Source organism: Manacus candei, unplaced genomic scaffold (genome assembly GCF_025592945.1).
Source record: "Manacus candei isolate 608988 ecotype Guabito, Panama unplaced genomic scaffold, ASM2559294v1 h1tg000119l, whole genome shotgun sequence".
Taxonomy (NCBI): Eukaryota; Metazoa; Chordata; class Aves; order Passeriformes; family Pipridae; genus Manacus; species Manacus candei.
This window is the reverse complement of record NW_026138167.1, coordinates 3,833,134-3,848,678: the sequence shown is the minus strand read 5'-3', so window position 1 is coordinate 3,848,678 and position 15,545 is coordinate 3,833,134. Positions and strand designations below refer to the sequence as shown.

The 15,545-nt window shown below is 41.9% G+C and overlaps 1 protein-coding gene across 2 annotated transcripts; it reads right to left on the bottom strand.

Annotated features, from left to right (window-relative positions):
* Positions 1-2,576: 2,576 nt before the first annotated feature.
* On the bottom strand, positions 2,577-13,748 carry RCN2 (reticulocalbin 2). 2 transcript variants are annotated; one of them, XM_051770382.1, is made up of 7 exons: positions 13,588-13,748; positions 13,336-13,441; positions 10,512-10,708; positions 7,907-8,020; positions 6,954-7,050; positions 5,155-5,297; positions 2,577-3,393 (listed from the first exon to the last, which is right to left on the bottom strand). In XM_051770382.1, exons 1-7 carry the CDS (start codon positions 13,699-13,701, stop codon positions 3,241-3,243), a joined length of 924 nt encoding a protein of 307 aa, XP_051626342.1. In that variant the 5' UTR covers positions 13,702-13,748; the 3' UTR covers positions 2,577-3,240. The 2 variants fall into 2 exon arrangements, with proteins under 2 accessions (XP_051626342.1, XP_051626343.1); XM_051770383.1 differs by having other exon boundaries at positions 7,907-8,008.
* Positions 13,749-15,545: the final 1,797 nt, after the last annotated feature.

Sequence of the window (15,545 nt, the reverse complement as noted above, 5' to 3'; positions counted from 1 at the left end):
ATTTTGCTTTAAGGACCAAACTGCAGTGAAATTACCCTTTAATGTGACTTTTCTTGTTGTGAGAAAGGCACAACACACTTCACCCTCTGTAGAGAGAAGGTATATTTATATATCCATGTGATATACATGTTGTAACAAGAATAACTGCTACCTTAAAACTCACATTAAGGTCAGTGTTTGCCTTCTGAGGGGTTTTTCTTGTACTTCTAGTGAGCTCTGTTTTTTTTAAACAGAGGAGGAAAGGACAGTGTGTAGCTGGAAATTCTGTGTGCTCCAAATCACAATCTATAGAGAAATAAATACACATTGCCAAGTGGTTTATACAGGATCACTTTAAACAGGATTATTTGTGCCTCCTGCTGTGCTTTCGGTAGGAGGTGTGTTTGTAGATACTGAATTTATCTGCTTTGTGTTCAGGAAACCTTTGCAATTCTAAGCTCTGTAATATTGACACTTTATCTACCTGCTGTCCCATTATCCTCCCTTTGCCCTATTCCCTGACAATCTTACATGCAGTGTTTGTTTAGAAACCAAATTTTGCTAGATCCTTGGCTTTAGAGGTAGAAAGATTTCAGGCCAAGCAGAGCAATTCTGTTCTCTTCATTGACTTTAGCTTATATTTGTTCCTCTGAAAGTCTTTCTCACTCACTGTCCAAAGAACTATCCTCGTGTGCATTCCCACAGAGCTGGGTGCTCCCCTGAACCAGGGATGACTCATTTTGGGGATGACCATGAGGTTACCTTCCCAACTTTCTCTCTAAGAAAGTTATTACCTGGGGACAAGGTGCTTTAACCAGCTTTAGTATTGGAATTGGGAATAACTCTGCATGTGCTGCTCACAACGTGAGATCAGAGGTACCAGGGCAGAGACCTTCACGAGGCCTCTTCACCTCAAAACACAGAAAATGTGACACTTGACCTTCACCATCTTTCTTCCTGCTCTTTCTGTAAGTCAAAGCTAAGGTTTTAATTTGGAGTTTGAGCTTTTGGGGCTGTTTTGAGCTGTTCCAGCTGACCACAACCTGAACAGTGCTCATAACTCTTCCATGGGTGGAAATCACACAGTTTAATTGAATAAAGGCTCATTCCTCCAGTGGGGGTTCTGGGATGAAATGTGGCATTAGCTGAATCTGCTCTTGCTTTCTAAAATATCCCACCAACCTGGCTTTGTTTGGTGAGGTTTGTGATTGCTGAGAAAATAATCAATAGGTGTGGGACAGACACAGGGTCTGTCCCTAAGGAACCAGGCACAAACAGTCCCACAGTTTTCCAAAGTCTGGCTTCTTGGCTCTCACTGATCTCTGCTCTGTGTGTCTTGCTGGAAGAGGTACAGAGATGCCTAAGGTAGGACAGTGTGAATGCACTATTGGGCTTCCAATCCCAAAGTGAAGGAAGCCTAATTTTAAAAACATTATCAGAAAACAAAGGAAGCCTGCCTTGCTTTACCCTAGGAATTACAGAAACCTGCACCAGGATGCAACATTATTACAGGATTTTGCTCTTCTCTGGTTACACTAACAATTACATGGGTTTTTTTAAAATACTAGTTTTCCACACCCTTAACAATAAGAGCTGCAAAGTGAGGAGGGCAGTAGTTCTGTCTTGCAGTGAGCTAAGCTCTAACACCACCTAACATGACTGCCTTAGAGAAATATTAAAATTAAGCAGCAAGTTGGATGTTTGGCAAAGACAAAACATCCAATTTGAGGTATACTTCAAACCAACAAAGATCACAGCAATTGTTTTAATATTCCTGAGCACACTGGATTTCTTAGACTTTAAAAAAAAAATAAAGTCAGATCCCACCACCACCATGGCAAGAGTTGTACTCACATTCCCAGGAACTGAAATAAACAACTATGGGCAGAAAAAAACCCAAGCCCTAAAACAGAAAAAGTGTTTTGAAAGTGTGTGTAGTTTTGCTCTGCATCAAAATTTCTAACATTCTGCTGGTGACACATCAACACTTGTGCCAAAAGGAATTCCCTCTTTGTTCTGAGCATAATTAAGAGGTGGTATATTGGGAAGAAAACAAGGCAGAACTGGTTGCTTTTACTCAATAAAGAGAGAGCTGGGAGGAAGGAAAGCATTAGTCAAGGATAACACAGAGAGAGCATTCCAAGGAGTTAGTTCTAGGAATTAAAAACCCCTAATACACACCCCACAAGCTGTTCTGGGAGGCTTTGTCTTTGTTTGGAACACTCAGCTCATTTCTGTGACTTTCTAGGAGAAAAAAGTGAATATACAGACTCTCCTAACCTGAACCTGTCATGCCATTAACCTTTCAGACTGTTTCAAACAATTACATAGTGGGGCAGTACTCACTTGATGCCTTAAGATTCCACATACCACAAATTAAAAACCAAAACAAACACAATTGCTTCTGCAAACTTGTCCAGAAAATGCTAAATGCACACGTTGCTGGTTTTGAATCCTCTTTAGGATGTAGATGAGATGATGTGTCTCTGGTTGATAAAGCCAAGAATGTTGCCACTGTACATTATGTACATTGCTCACACCTCAAGCAGTTGCTGTGGGCGACCCACAGTAAGAAATAAATGTACAAAACGCAGAAAGACAGAATATTTTAGGTTTTAATCCAACAAACAAACAGGATCTTGACACAGTAAAATACCATTATATTGCTAATGCTGTAGAATTGTACCTTAAAAACAATTGTTGTCTATAGATGTAAAAATAGCAAGTTTTATGATACAGTAAAACACAGTATAGAAACCATTTAAAATTAAGTTGAAACCTCTTAAACAATTGAGGCATTAATCTAAGTGTTTCTCCAAAGGTATTAAATAAACCACAGTTAATACTGACTCTAAACATCCTCCCACCTTCCCCACTCCCCCCTCCCCAATTAAACTGATTAGAAAAATAGTAGTCTCAGTTCCTACATTTTGCATTCTTTCAGAACCATTTAGATTCTCCATTTTCTTCAAGTACAGTAGAACAACTTTTCACAACACAGTACTACCCCGAAGTAATTTATTTCCCAACGTTACAGAGTTTTGGAAGTAAGTATTTCAGATTAATTCTGAAGGCTAGAAGAGGCCCAGGAAGTCTGCAGGGGGGGCAATTAAATTTTGAATGCAAATTATTTACACAACCATTAGTGCACTGTAATTACAGCATAAAACTTGCAACACGGCTGATGGATGCTTTTAACAAAAGCTCCAAATGAAAGAAAGGGGGGAAAAAAAACCCACAACAGATTACAAAATAAATAATCTAAAGTTCTTCATGGTAGAAACGTTCATCATGAAGCTGCCTACCATAATCTGTTGCTTCACTGTTAAGAAACAAATCCTGGTTCTTAAGAACTTCTGCTTCAGAAAGTTTTTTGTCATCGTTCAAATCCATCTCTTCAATGAGGTGAAGAGCCTGCAAAAGAAATGGAACACCACGTGCACCAAGTTAAAACAATTCTGATTTTTTTTTGCTTATTTATATGTTATAAAAGGAGGGGAGTTCAGCAGTAAAACAAAGAAACCATTGCAGAACATCTGAGTTGTAGCTCGTTCACCAGTGTTACATAGTTCAAAGCTAACAGGCTGTGCAGCAGCTCAGCTGCACCCATTATTTCAGAGAAATAGGAGTCCTGGTATTACATGGGCTTTGTTTTCATTTGCTGAACATCTACAAATACAGGAATTTAGAGAATCCTTCTGTTCCCACTTGTTCTGATTGGTTTGGCTCAGTGTGACTGAGCCAAAAATAACGGGGACCAACGTCAGCCAAGCAGGTTTTAAAAGCACTCTGTATGGCAGAAGCTGCAGGATTAATATGACAAACATCTTGGTAAGCACATATCAATTCCTGAAAATGAAATATATAGTATTTTTTCTATTTTTATGTTATTTAGCTACCAGGCTTCTCAAATCATTTTGAAATGCCAAAAAGAAACTGTGACATTCAGCTTTCAAACAGCAGTTTATGGCTGAAGTCAATGCTACCTTCTCTTTAGGACAGGTGACTTTGCCAAGCCTTTATATTAAGCAAAGAAAAAACCCAGCAGGTTAGAGAAACAAATAGAACAAATTATTTCTTGCAGAACTGAGCTATCACTACAGCACAGCCTTGCTGTAAGCTAAAATTTGCACCAATAGCTAAGAACAGCTGAAAAAACCCAAACCAAGCCAACCAACAGAGGTATGAACAGACTCAGCACCACGCAGAATTCATGTCACAACAGGGCTATTTCTAAGAATCAACCACCCTCAAGAGTCAGATGTCAAAAAAAGGCTGTGCAGAGGCTCACAGAGCCCCATCCACAAAAATACTCCTTGAGTAACTGAGTGGCTCCAGCAGGGCCAGACACACGAGCTGCTGCTGCCACGGGGCTTTGCTGTCACCAAGAGCTGAGACAGGCAGGGTTGGCAGCTCAGAAATGAGACCAAGCAGCTCCTCTCTTTCCCAAGAACCACAGAACCTTGGGAAGACCTGTTGTTCCTGCCATTCTGAACACCAAAATCCCCCAGTGTAAAGGAAAGACAAGGAAAATTTAGATTAAAAGTTACTAGTGGAAAGGCAGAAATCCTCTCTGCTGCAGCCCGGGACTGTAAACTGCTACAAAAAAATAAAGACAGCTAAAATGAGAATCCACTTAAAAGCTATTATGGTGTTCTACCACTGATTAAACCATTTTAATTATCATCATCAAAGTTTGCTTTACACCATCTTGAATCGCAGAGTACTTCCACTTTCTTGTACTTAAGTTTTTAGTTCTACAAATTATGGTGATTTATCCAGTTACAAGAATCACAATCAGTTTCTTTTTTTTCAAAATTATGAAGCTTCTTTTGGTAGTGCATCTCATTAGATTTACCTACAATAACTAAAAAATTACTTATTAAAATGCTGTACCCTTGAGTCAAAGCAGATAAGCTGTTTAAACATGTAGAAAAGCACTTTGCTCATTCACAAACACTCACACAATCAGTAGGAACTTCACATTTGCCTAATGCAGGTAAAGGACCTGCACTCCTTGTCAAACTGATAAGAGGTTAAAAATATATGCAAAGATCTAACATCCATTTTCAGTAAATATGACTTGATAACTCTGAATGCTTCTACCATTTTGTTGTGATGCCTTCACAATTCTCCTGCAGCAGTTAAACCCTAAAGAGTAGCCCAAACACCCACCTCCTCTTGTGCAATCCCCTGATTATTGGGTACTATCCAGGACAGCAGCTCTTGAGGGTTGAGTTTTCCATCATGATCCTTGTCATAGTCATTCACAAAACGATCCTTCTCAACAAGTATCCACTCTGGATCTTCCCTTGCAGCTGGTAAGACACAGTTGTCACATTTAAAGCCACTCTTCACCTTAAAGCAGGTGTTTTCACCTTTTCTCCTAAGCAAGTTCACTTAATCTCGTAAAACATAACACAAAAGTGATGTTACTAAGCAAAGACAAACCTTAATGGGCAGAGGAAAGTAGGGAAAGTAAATTCATTTACTGCTGGTATTTTTTTATCTGAACACTTGTTTTGTACTTACCCCATGCACTGGCATTGCACAGCCTACCCAGCAATCCTAAACTTATCTCTAGCTCTTCAAGAAATTCAGAAGCAATTCATCAAACTGATAAATATTGCAGACAAGCATGAACAGATATTAAGACTTTCTAAACCTTATGAATGTCAAAAGTATCACAGGCAGATAAGTAAGTTTAAAAATAATCAGGATTCTACTGTAAAAGAATAAAAAAGAATGAAGTCTCTCCTTCCTTTCTAACATTTAGTTTTGCAAGTAGATTATCTCTTAATGTCACAATTCACCATACTCTGTTGCCCAAAACCACAAGACAGTTATGAAATCAGAGTCACCACGTAGTCTAATTAGTCATTTTAAAGTGTGCTGGAGGAGCACTACCTGCAGAATAGAGAAGGCCTTTTGGAGGAAAGCTGAAGTAGCTTGTACTGATTCTGAATTCTTGCAAACAAGTTGTAATGCAAAGCTGTTCTCTTCTCTATTACTGCAACAATTTCACTCCTTTTCCAACAGCTTTGTATAGACTGGCTTGGAAAAGCTTTCCTTCAAGTCAGAGCAGGAAAAAGATAAAGAACCCTGTAGTTGCATCAGAGACCTACTGTTTTTACTGGCTCTGGCAAACAAATATGGTCATAAAGGTGAAATTCCAGGTGGCTGATTGGAGTGAAATAAAACAGACTATTCCCCTGTTTCTCCATATCCTCATGTGGCTTAAACAATTTTTCTCAGCTATGACACCATTCAAAATTGGCACTCCTTAGGGCCAAGCAGACTTTGCACATAACTGAAGTTAAAGGGCTTTTTGGAACTGGAGGAGTTATGTGTCATAACTCATAGTGAATAAAATATGGTGTGTAAAATATTTATCCATAAATGCTGATTAATACCAGATAAGTGCCCTTTTTTCTTGTTAAAGAAAGAATAGGTCAAATTTAAGAAAGGGCAAGAGTGGAAAAAAAAACTATAACAAACGAAAAAGTGAAGGCAAATATCAGACTTCTGATCTCTGGTACAGAACTGACTCCTTCCCTTCCCCTCTCCTGTAACACACCTGGCTCACCTTCCAAAGCCAGGCTCAGAGCTCCTGCTGGAGCTGATCCAGCCCAGGAAAGTTTAACCTTCCACCCCTGCTGGCTGGGTTTGCAGGTGTGTTCAGTGATACTGCACCTTATCTCAGCTCTATCCCTCGTGCTCAGGAATACACTCCAGTCTTTAGGAAAACAAGAAACAACTTGCAGGGAAACAGCAGAATGGGCCACACACAGAGTACTGCCAAATACACAGGGGGCAGACTGAAATAATGAGCTCAGTTCCAGGAAACAGAATTATACTAACACAGTCAAATGTTACTCTGAATCTGTAGGTATGAAAAGCTGAAAATAAAGGTGCACCCAAATCAAAAGCTTTTGTTAGTTCCCTCTTTCATGCCCCCTCCCTTAGTTCCTTACTTGGGTCTCTTCTGTAATCACCAAGGAATTCATCCAGGCTGACAAATCCATCACCATCTTTATCATGTTCTTCTAAAGCCTCCTGAATGACAAAGTCCTTTTGTACACATACAAAGAGCAAAATTAGCAACTCATAATCAAGAGAAACAGCACTGAATCATTTTAGAGCAATAAGGAATTCTTTAAAGGAAAGACTCCCTCATTTCAAATCTCCTTTCCTGTTTTATGTAGGCTGGTGCAGTAATTGCTTCCTGAGCAATAAAACAGATCTGCTCTTAGGAGTTTAGAATGTCAGGTTTCATGAAAACCAAATCTGAAAGGTGTCCATAGAGCTGGAATCCTTCAACATAATTCAAAACTAAAAAAGCAGCTGAGAAATATGAATATGCACAAAGCTCTATCATCTCATTTTCACTTTTCTTTTTTCATGTGATGGATTCACTAATTTGCATTTTTGCAACTTAATTGAATTGTTATAATTGGTTTGTCTTTTGTCCTGTGTTTCCCAGTGAAGCCAGTGAGCCCATCCTGTATTTCTGCCTTCCCTTGCTTGTCCATAACTCTGTGCTGTGTACACCCAAACAAAGGCTGCTTACAGATCACTCCTCCTGGGAGCTGGCTCTGGCACCAGAGAGCTAAAACTGAAAGCTAAAATCTCACTGATGTATTCCCACCCTAACAGGGCTGAGACGTAGCTATGTCAGTCCAATTCCAAAAGTTTGGGATAGCTGTGAAACAGCTTCAAAGAACATTTCAAAGAAGAGCACTGATCTCCTGCTCCTGACCTCCAGCACCAGATCCTCAACACGCCACCTGATTCTTAATTTGGGCTGTACAAGCAGCGTCCAAAACTGCTCCACAGCCCACTTCCTGTGGGACTGGGGCCAGGGCATGAATAAAAAAGGTGTTGCATCTACACCCAGAGGCTGAGACAGACACTGCTGGGATCTCACCGTCATGTACTCCACCTCCTCGGGGTGCTCGAAGGCCACGTACTCCTCCACGTCCAGGGCAGGGACCTCATCTCGGTTGGCCTTCTCAAAACGCTTTTTCTCCTTTAAATGAAGCTTAGAAAATAGATTTAGTTAGAGCCCTTAATGGAAAGGGAAAACAACATTAGAGCAGTTGGCTATAAGCTCATTAGATTATTAATTGTTTCACGTTACCTGCTCATATTGTACTGATGTTATACCTTCACTAAAAAGAGCTAATTGAGAGCAATGAGAAAAACACTTTTAATTGAGGTTTTATTCTAAGAATTGCATTAAACCCTCTTTGTTTTTTTTTTTAATTTAAGGAACCATTTAAAACATACTCTTAGCCAAGGCTTCAGAAACACAAAAGAGAGATAATGAAAAGACCAACAAATCTTATTTCCATACGTGCATCCTCTTCTAAAAGTCCCCAATTCCCAAAGTAACCAAGTGGAGTACAATGTTTATAATTAATGGCAGCCACTGCAAATTCCAAAACTGACATTTTAAGAACATTTAACCTTCTGAATCTATATCTTACTTATATCAAGGGCTGTCTGTAGTTCACAGAAGGTCTTGAAATACCACATGTGTAAAATGCCTTTTCTGAAGCCATTTTAAAGGCTGAAGGATTTGCCAGATTCCTTTATTACAAGACTGCTGTCCATTACACCTGAGAATTTCAAAGGAAAGTCACTTCTCTAACCCGTTTTAAGTACATATCTTAGCATGTCTTTAAAAAAGAAATGATATCCACAACAATCAGGCAAGTTCTTACTCCTGAATGTCTGCACTTCCTATTTCTGTATTCCAAATTTGAAAAAATTTCCTTTTTTTCCTCACTTCATTTTATACAGTCACTTTAAACAAAATACAGACCCCCACCATTAAAAACTGATCTCTGCTCCAACTGCACGTGACATGAACTAGAATGACCTTGGAATCCCATCATTAAGTGTGTTGTGCTATCAGTGTGACTCTGATCTGGGTGAGGGAGCAGCTAGAAAATCATAGATCTTCAATGCTTTAAAAAATAACCATTTGAAATTGCACTTCTCATTTATATCCTATCTACTGACACTTCTCTCGAAATGAGGCTAACCTGAAAAACACAGAGAGTAATGTAACAAATGAAGGATAAGATCTTAAATATTCTTCAAAATAGTTTAATTTTCTTAGAGAGAAGCTGACCTTCGCTGAGGGTTTAACCAGGAAGGCAGTTCAGGACTGGCTACAGAAAGTACTAGACTGCAACTTGCCCTTGTCACTGGAAAACCAGGGACAGTCTGGTTTTCCAGTGATTTTTGGGAAGTGATGAACAAGGCTGCCACCTTCTGGTAAACTCCTGTGGTTTACTCGATGTCAATTCTAAATCAACACCCATTCTTACTCTTCCCTTTTGATCAGAGCAGGCCCACTAATTTCCACATGTAGGGAAAATGCTGAGGATGGCTGATTTATGGTACTTGTACAATGCTGCTCATTTTACAGCCCATGTTGAAGAAGTCAGCAATGCAGTCAAGTCACACCATTAACTAAGCAACCAGTTTTAACTCAGCTTGTGTATCTATAGCTCTGTTTAGATCTGTGGTGGCAATATCTCAAACATGGGATCAGTATTTTGACTGGCAGTTCCATTGAAAATCTTGTTTTATTTAAAAGCTATGGAATTATTCAGTTAGGTTAAGGTTTACAGCTTGTTTCCTCAGTGTGTAAAATCCTCTCCCCACGATTTAAGTTTCACTTCTGTCAACATCCTATATTATCTACCTCTATTTTACTAACAGCATAAAAAGCAATCCTCACAGGAAAAACAGCTCAGGCCAGAATAGCCTAAACACTCATTTATTCTCTTTTTGGGAAACATTTACGTGTACTTATAAATGTGTAACTTGAAAGGAAAGTTTTGCTATGTGGTGGTGAACCTCTCCTCCCCTGCCTTTCTTGCTTCTCTCCTTTCCTCTTTTATGCATCTGCTTTCATAGATGAGACTAACTCATAACTTCTCTGTTTAGACATCCATTTCTAGCTACAGGAGTTTCATTATTATTGCTAAAACTGTCTGAATTGCTATTGCTTTCTCTGTGGGTCTCTAATGGACAGGCACTGTTACAGCAGGCTACACTGATAGCCCACACTGAGTGCTTGAGCAGCAACCAAAACAGTGGCTAGAACAGTGCAGTAAAGGGGTTAAAGAGTCTCCTTCTCCTCCAGCAGCAGTGGTCCTGGCCCCTGCTGAGGGCAGGACACTGTCAGGCTGCACACCAACCCAGTGCATTGGAACCTTGTTTTAAGGCCATGGCTGGAGACTGGGCTCTGTCATAAAAGGACTGTTGACAGACTTAAACTCCACTCAGCAAGCAAAACACACTCAGGGGGTACCATTTCATTGTGTCTTAATTTTGTTGGTAGCAGCTTTGATACTCCATTACTTTCCTTTAATTACTCCCCCATCTCAGATAGCAGAAAGTGTTAAAACATATGCCAGCTGCTCTGCTTCCTCCACCCATCTTGTTCCGTCACAATAAACAAAAATTGCTGCCTTTTGCCAACAGTTACAGAAACTGCTGCTGAAACATTTTACCTGTCGAAATGACTCTTCTTCTTGATCCTCCAGGACAGTGTTCTCATCAAAATCAATTACACGATCGTACATTTGCAAATTGTACTCCTTCCACGACACCAATCCATCACCATCTTTGTCATAGTCACTGAAGTGTTGCTTGGCTTCTTGTGTAACATAATGCTTAAAAGACTGCTGGATCCAGGAGCTCAGCTCGTCTGTGGAAAGCATTAAAAATATAATCAAATAAAACAGAGTAATCTGCAAACTGGGAAGATACCACAGCTCTATTCCATCTGGATTACACTCTGCAGTTGGGATGTAGCATGGGGGTTTTAGTTAAAGCAAACCAATCTGTCTCCTCCATGCTCAGGCTTTTTCCAAGTTAACTGAATGAGGACACAGATCACAGCAGCAGACTTCTGGTTCTTTTTTTGTAATGATTATGTGGCCACATCTGAAGCAAATCAACACTATGGCATCCTTTTTTTCCCTTTTCTTTATGAAAATGATGCTGAATATGGCTTAGACAGACAGCTCTAAGTGTAATTTGGTACCCCCAAAAACCATTGTTCTCATCAGTCTGGGGTTTCTTTTGAAAAATCCACAAACTGAAATAAAACTCAATTTACTGCCATTGCTTTAATTACCCAAAATAAAATATTAACAGCTATTTTCCCTTTACCTGGGGCTGAAATCAAGCCTTACATAGTTTGGAAAGGATTTTAAGCTGCTTGTTTTAATAGAAATGTGGCTAAAAGAAATAAAACTTAATATACCAATGAATTGACACAAATACATTAAAGTTACTTTATTTCAAGAAGACTGGGAGAACATATTCTCTCAGTATCTCTCAGTTATTTTCAGGTGCCCAGAAGGGAAAGATATCTTACTCTGCATTGCAAAAATTACATATCTAAATCAACTCAACTGAAATCCTGCTCTGAAGATTCATGATGACTAATAAAAAAGTCCTATAAAAATTACTACTTTGATGCAGAAGAATCTTACAGCATTTTTTAAATACTAAAGTATCTTATCCTGTCGTTCTTGGCAGAAGCATCAATACAACTTCACTAGATTTAAATCTCTTTGAAAAGCAGCAAGAGATTTTTAAAAACACATTTTGAATCCTGTACTTGTATTAGCAAAGGAACCAGGTTTGTAACAGATTCTGTGAGTTGACTGAACGTGCAGAGGTGTGTGGGCACCAAGGCTTGTGCACAGCCCAGCACTGCCTTACAAGGAACTGCAACATCATTTCTTAAAGACGGGCAACATGTGATTTATGGTTTAGGACCCAGCATTTAAGGCATCAGGCACAGCCATCTGGACACATAATGTCCAGTGCCATTAATCAGAAATATTTATTGCTCCAACATATATCCCATCTTCTCTCACTGTCAGCTTCCAAATGGAGGCACCATTAATATGGAAAAAGTTCTCAAGAAGAATTTTGCAGTACTGAGAAACAACTGAGCTGAAAAAAAAATCAGTACCATAAGTTTCTTAGTGTTAAAACACATTCCACTGTGAGTTTTCCTTTGGGAAGTGAGAGCAATTCAAGTCTTCATTAGACTGAGAACCAGATGCAATATATGGCATAAGGATGGAGTATGGGTGGAATTCCTACACTTTAAATAGACTTTTCCCCTGTAGCCTTAACATTGTGAGCTGCCTGTTCTGTATCCCAGGAATTAGCCATCCTGCCAAAGCTACAGACCATCCCAACTCTACACAGGCCATGCAGACACACTGAAATAAGGGTGCAGGTCATTAAATTCAGCATATAAAGTGAAAGACATTCAAGAGAGATGGTTGATCTTGTCTTTAAAACCATATTTTGTCCTCTCACCTAGAAAGCTTCCCACATGTTTTGCTTAATTTTAATGAAATATTACTGCTCTGGCGTTTGAACAAGGATTCTGTTTACTTTGTGTTTGCACATGAGAGACTTTGTCAAAATCACAGCAAACCAACAAAAATTAGCTTTAAAATTAAGAGTGTCACGATGATGTACTGAAAGGAAGGGCCTGAGTTCACCATGAAGTTCCTAAGTTTGACTGATAAAAACCAGTCTGGGAAGAGCCATTTGTGACTGTGCTGTGATGAACTATGATCTCTCAATGTCACTTTGTGTCACTAGGTACTGAGGCGCATCTGTGTGGTATTATGGCTGCAACACTTTCTTTGCATCTTAAACTTGCTCTGAGTGGCACAAAGAGGATTACAAACACAGAAATCCATTTGATTCCAAGCAGCTTTAGGCGTGCAAAGGTGGTACCTGCAACTTGGTACTGCTCTTACCCACACTAACTCTTCTTGGCCCCAGTTATTCCAGCACGGAATCGCAGCGTGGGTCAGGTTGGAAGGGACCACAGTGGCTCATCTGGTCCAACCCACCCGCTCAAGCGGGGTCACGCCCTGCACATGGTACAGGATTGCGTCCAGACGGTTCGGGAATATCTCCAGTGAGGGAGACTCCACACCCTCTCTGGGCAACCTGTTCCAGTCACTGCACAGGAAAGAAACTCCTCCTCGTGTACAGGTGGAACTTCCTGGGCATCAGTTCCTGCCCGTTCCTCTTGTCCCAGGGGTTGGCACCGCCGAGCAGAGCCTGGTCCATCTCGACACTCCCCCTCCAGGGATTCACACACATCAGTGAGGCCCCCTCAGTCGCGTGTTCTCGAGTCGAACACAAACCTGAGGGACTCAGGCACCCTCAGTGTGAGCCTGTCGGTGTTTCTAACGCGCCGTGCAAGGGGCCGCGCTGTTCCCCACGGGGATTCTCCCCAGCGCGGGAGCGGCGGGCACAGCGCGCCTTCCCCCCCGGCCCCGCCGTTACCCTCGCTGAGCAGCCCGTCCGCGTCCGCGTCGATCCTCCTCACGATGCTCCTCAGCCGCCGCTGCTGCTCCTCGGGGCTGAGCCGCGCGTACTCCTCCGCCTCCTCCTGCGGCACAACAACGCGCCGGGTCAGGGCCCTGCCGGCCCTCCCGGCCCGGCCCGGCCCGGCCCGGCCCGGCCCGGCCCGGCCCGGCCCGGCCCGGGGAGCGCCCGCCCCGCGGCCCCGCCGGAGCCCGCCCGCCCCCGGCCCACCTGCCCTCCGAGCAGCGCCTCCCGGTCGTACTCGGCGCGGTGCTGCTCGTTCGCCGCGCCCGGGGCCACCGCCAGGGCCAGGGCCAGGCCCAGCGCCAGCAGCAGCGGCCGCATCGCGCCGCCCGCCCAGAGCGACCCGCGGCGAGGGGCGGGGAGAGGGGCCGGGGGCGGGCGGGGGGCGCGGCGGAGGGTCGGGCCCCGCGGCGGAGGGTCGGGCCCCGCGGCGGAGGGTCGGGCCCCGCGGCGGAGGGTCGGGCCCCGCGGCGGAGGGTCGGGCCCGCGGCGGAGGGTCTGGGCGGGTCGGCAGCGAGAGCGTTCGCGTTCCTCTCTCTCCTGCCCTGCCCGCCCGGATAGTACTGACAACTTTCCAACTTCTGATTATCACAGAAGCCTGGCAGACGGAAGTCACTGTTACCAGTGATCACAGCACCGAGCCTGCCAGAGCTCAAGAAGCTTTTGGACAACGGTCTCAGGCTCACGGTGTGACTCTTGGGGTGTCCTACACAGGGCCAGGAGTTGGAGTCGATGATCCTGATGGGTCCCTTCCAACTCGGCATATTCCATGATTCTGTGATTCCCAGAAGTTGAGGCAAACATCCACAAACCCTGCAAGAGGGAAGGATCAGGAAACAAGCCCTGTGAAAGTTTTATACGAAAAGAGAAAGAGCACTTGTTGTGCTTGAGGGCCCAACTCACAAAGAACACTTCTAAGGGAAAAAGAAAAGGAAGCAACGCTTCATAAGAGGTGGATCGATACGAATTTTAATAACTGTTCAACACAGATAATAGAAAGCTGTAAAATAAATTTAACTTCATTGACCACTCAGACAAACTGAAAATACATCGGGTAAATGAGGGGCCTCCCCGGGAATATCATTCCTAACAGCTGTCACATGAAATTGGAATTGCTCTGATCCCAACCCCACTGAGGTCAAATTAATGATTCTTAGTGGATTGAGATTTATGTAGGACCATCGTTAGATTTGTTATTTCTCCTTTCAATACTGGTGCATTTTCAAAACTCCTCTTTCAACCAGAAAGAAATGAGATTAACCCACCTGGGTTTCCATGAACACAATAGTTTGAGCAGAGCCCCAGTTGGTGGAGGTTGCCTGCTGTGCTGTCTGGTCCCTTCCGTTGTGACAGCATTGTACTGCTCCCTGGTTCACCTCCAATTCTATTAACTGTGAAGAGCTACGACAGTTCATTTTGAAGATCCAAGAGTAAAATATTGCCATAAATCAGTAAACGTGTTATTGCAATTTCCTGCCCGTATAAGAAATGTCTTTCCATTAAAAAATCTAATAGTGAGTTAAGTCTAGTACCCTTTATTGGTTTAAATGTCAAATTTCCCACCAGTATTTATATAAATCACATATACAAAATGTGAATTGTCCTACTGCTTGTGGCGTGTGTAGCCAAAGCAAATCCTGTAAGCAATCAAAACAGAAATAAGATTTGATTCGTTTCTGAAGTAGCACTGAAGATACTTTGTCTTCTTTTTCTAATGCACTACTAACACCCCAAAAACCCTCTTTGCTGCACATCTCAAGGGTTGACAAGTGTATCACATTATACCTTTCAGTACGTAAACAACTGTAACAGCCTCCAAATCACAAACTCAACATAGATGTGCAAGAGCAAGTTTATTATCATGAAAGTCATATCTTCTACGTGAGGAAAAAAATCAGAATCCCAGCAGGAGGGAAAACACAGGAAATCGTATTCTTCTCTGTGTCAAAATACAAGCCAGACACTTTGCAGCACACAATTAAACCAGTCATATAATAAATTCAAGATCACTCTGGTGTGGATGCAGGGAACAAAAAAAAAAGAGGCTCTTTTGTTCACACCATTATTTTAACCACGTGCATAACAAATGCATCACTATTTTAAGTTAAAAGGGAGTATCACTGAAGCTATTTTTACATTAGAATATAAGTCATGCTATATAAAAC

Bases quoted from the DNA above. Each gene is read 5' to 3' on its own strand.
- RCN2 (XM_051770382.1), bottom strand. From the start codon at position 13,701: ATGCGGCCGCTGCTGCTGGCGCTGGGCCTGGCCCTGGCCCTGGCGGTG. The intron at 7,051-7,906 runs GTGAGATCCCAG...TGTGTACAAAAG, and splicing joins AGGAGGTGGAGTACATGACG to GACTTTGTCATTCAGGAGGC. The intron at 3,394-5,154 runs GTGGGTGTTTGG...TTTCTTTTGCAG, and splicing joins AGGGGATTGCACAAGAGGAG to GCTCTTCACCTCATTGAAGA.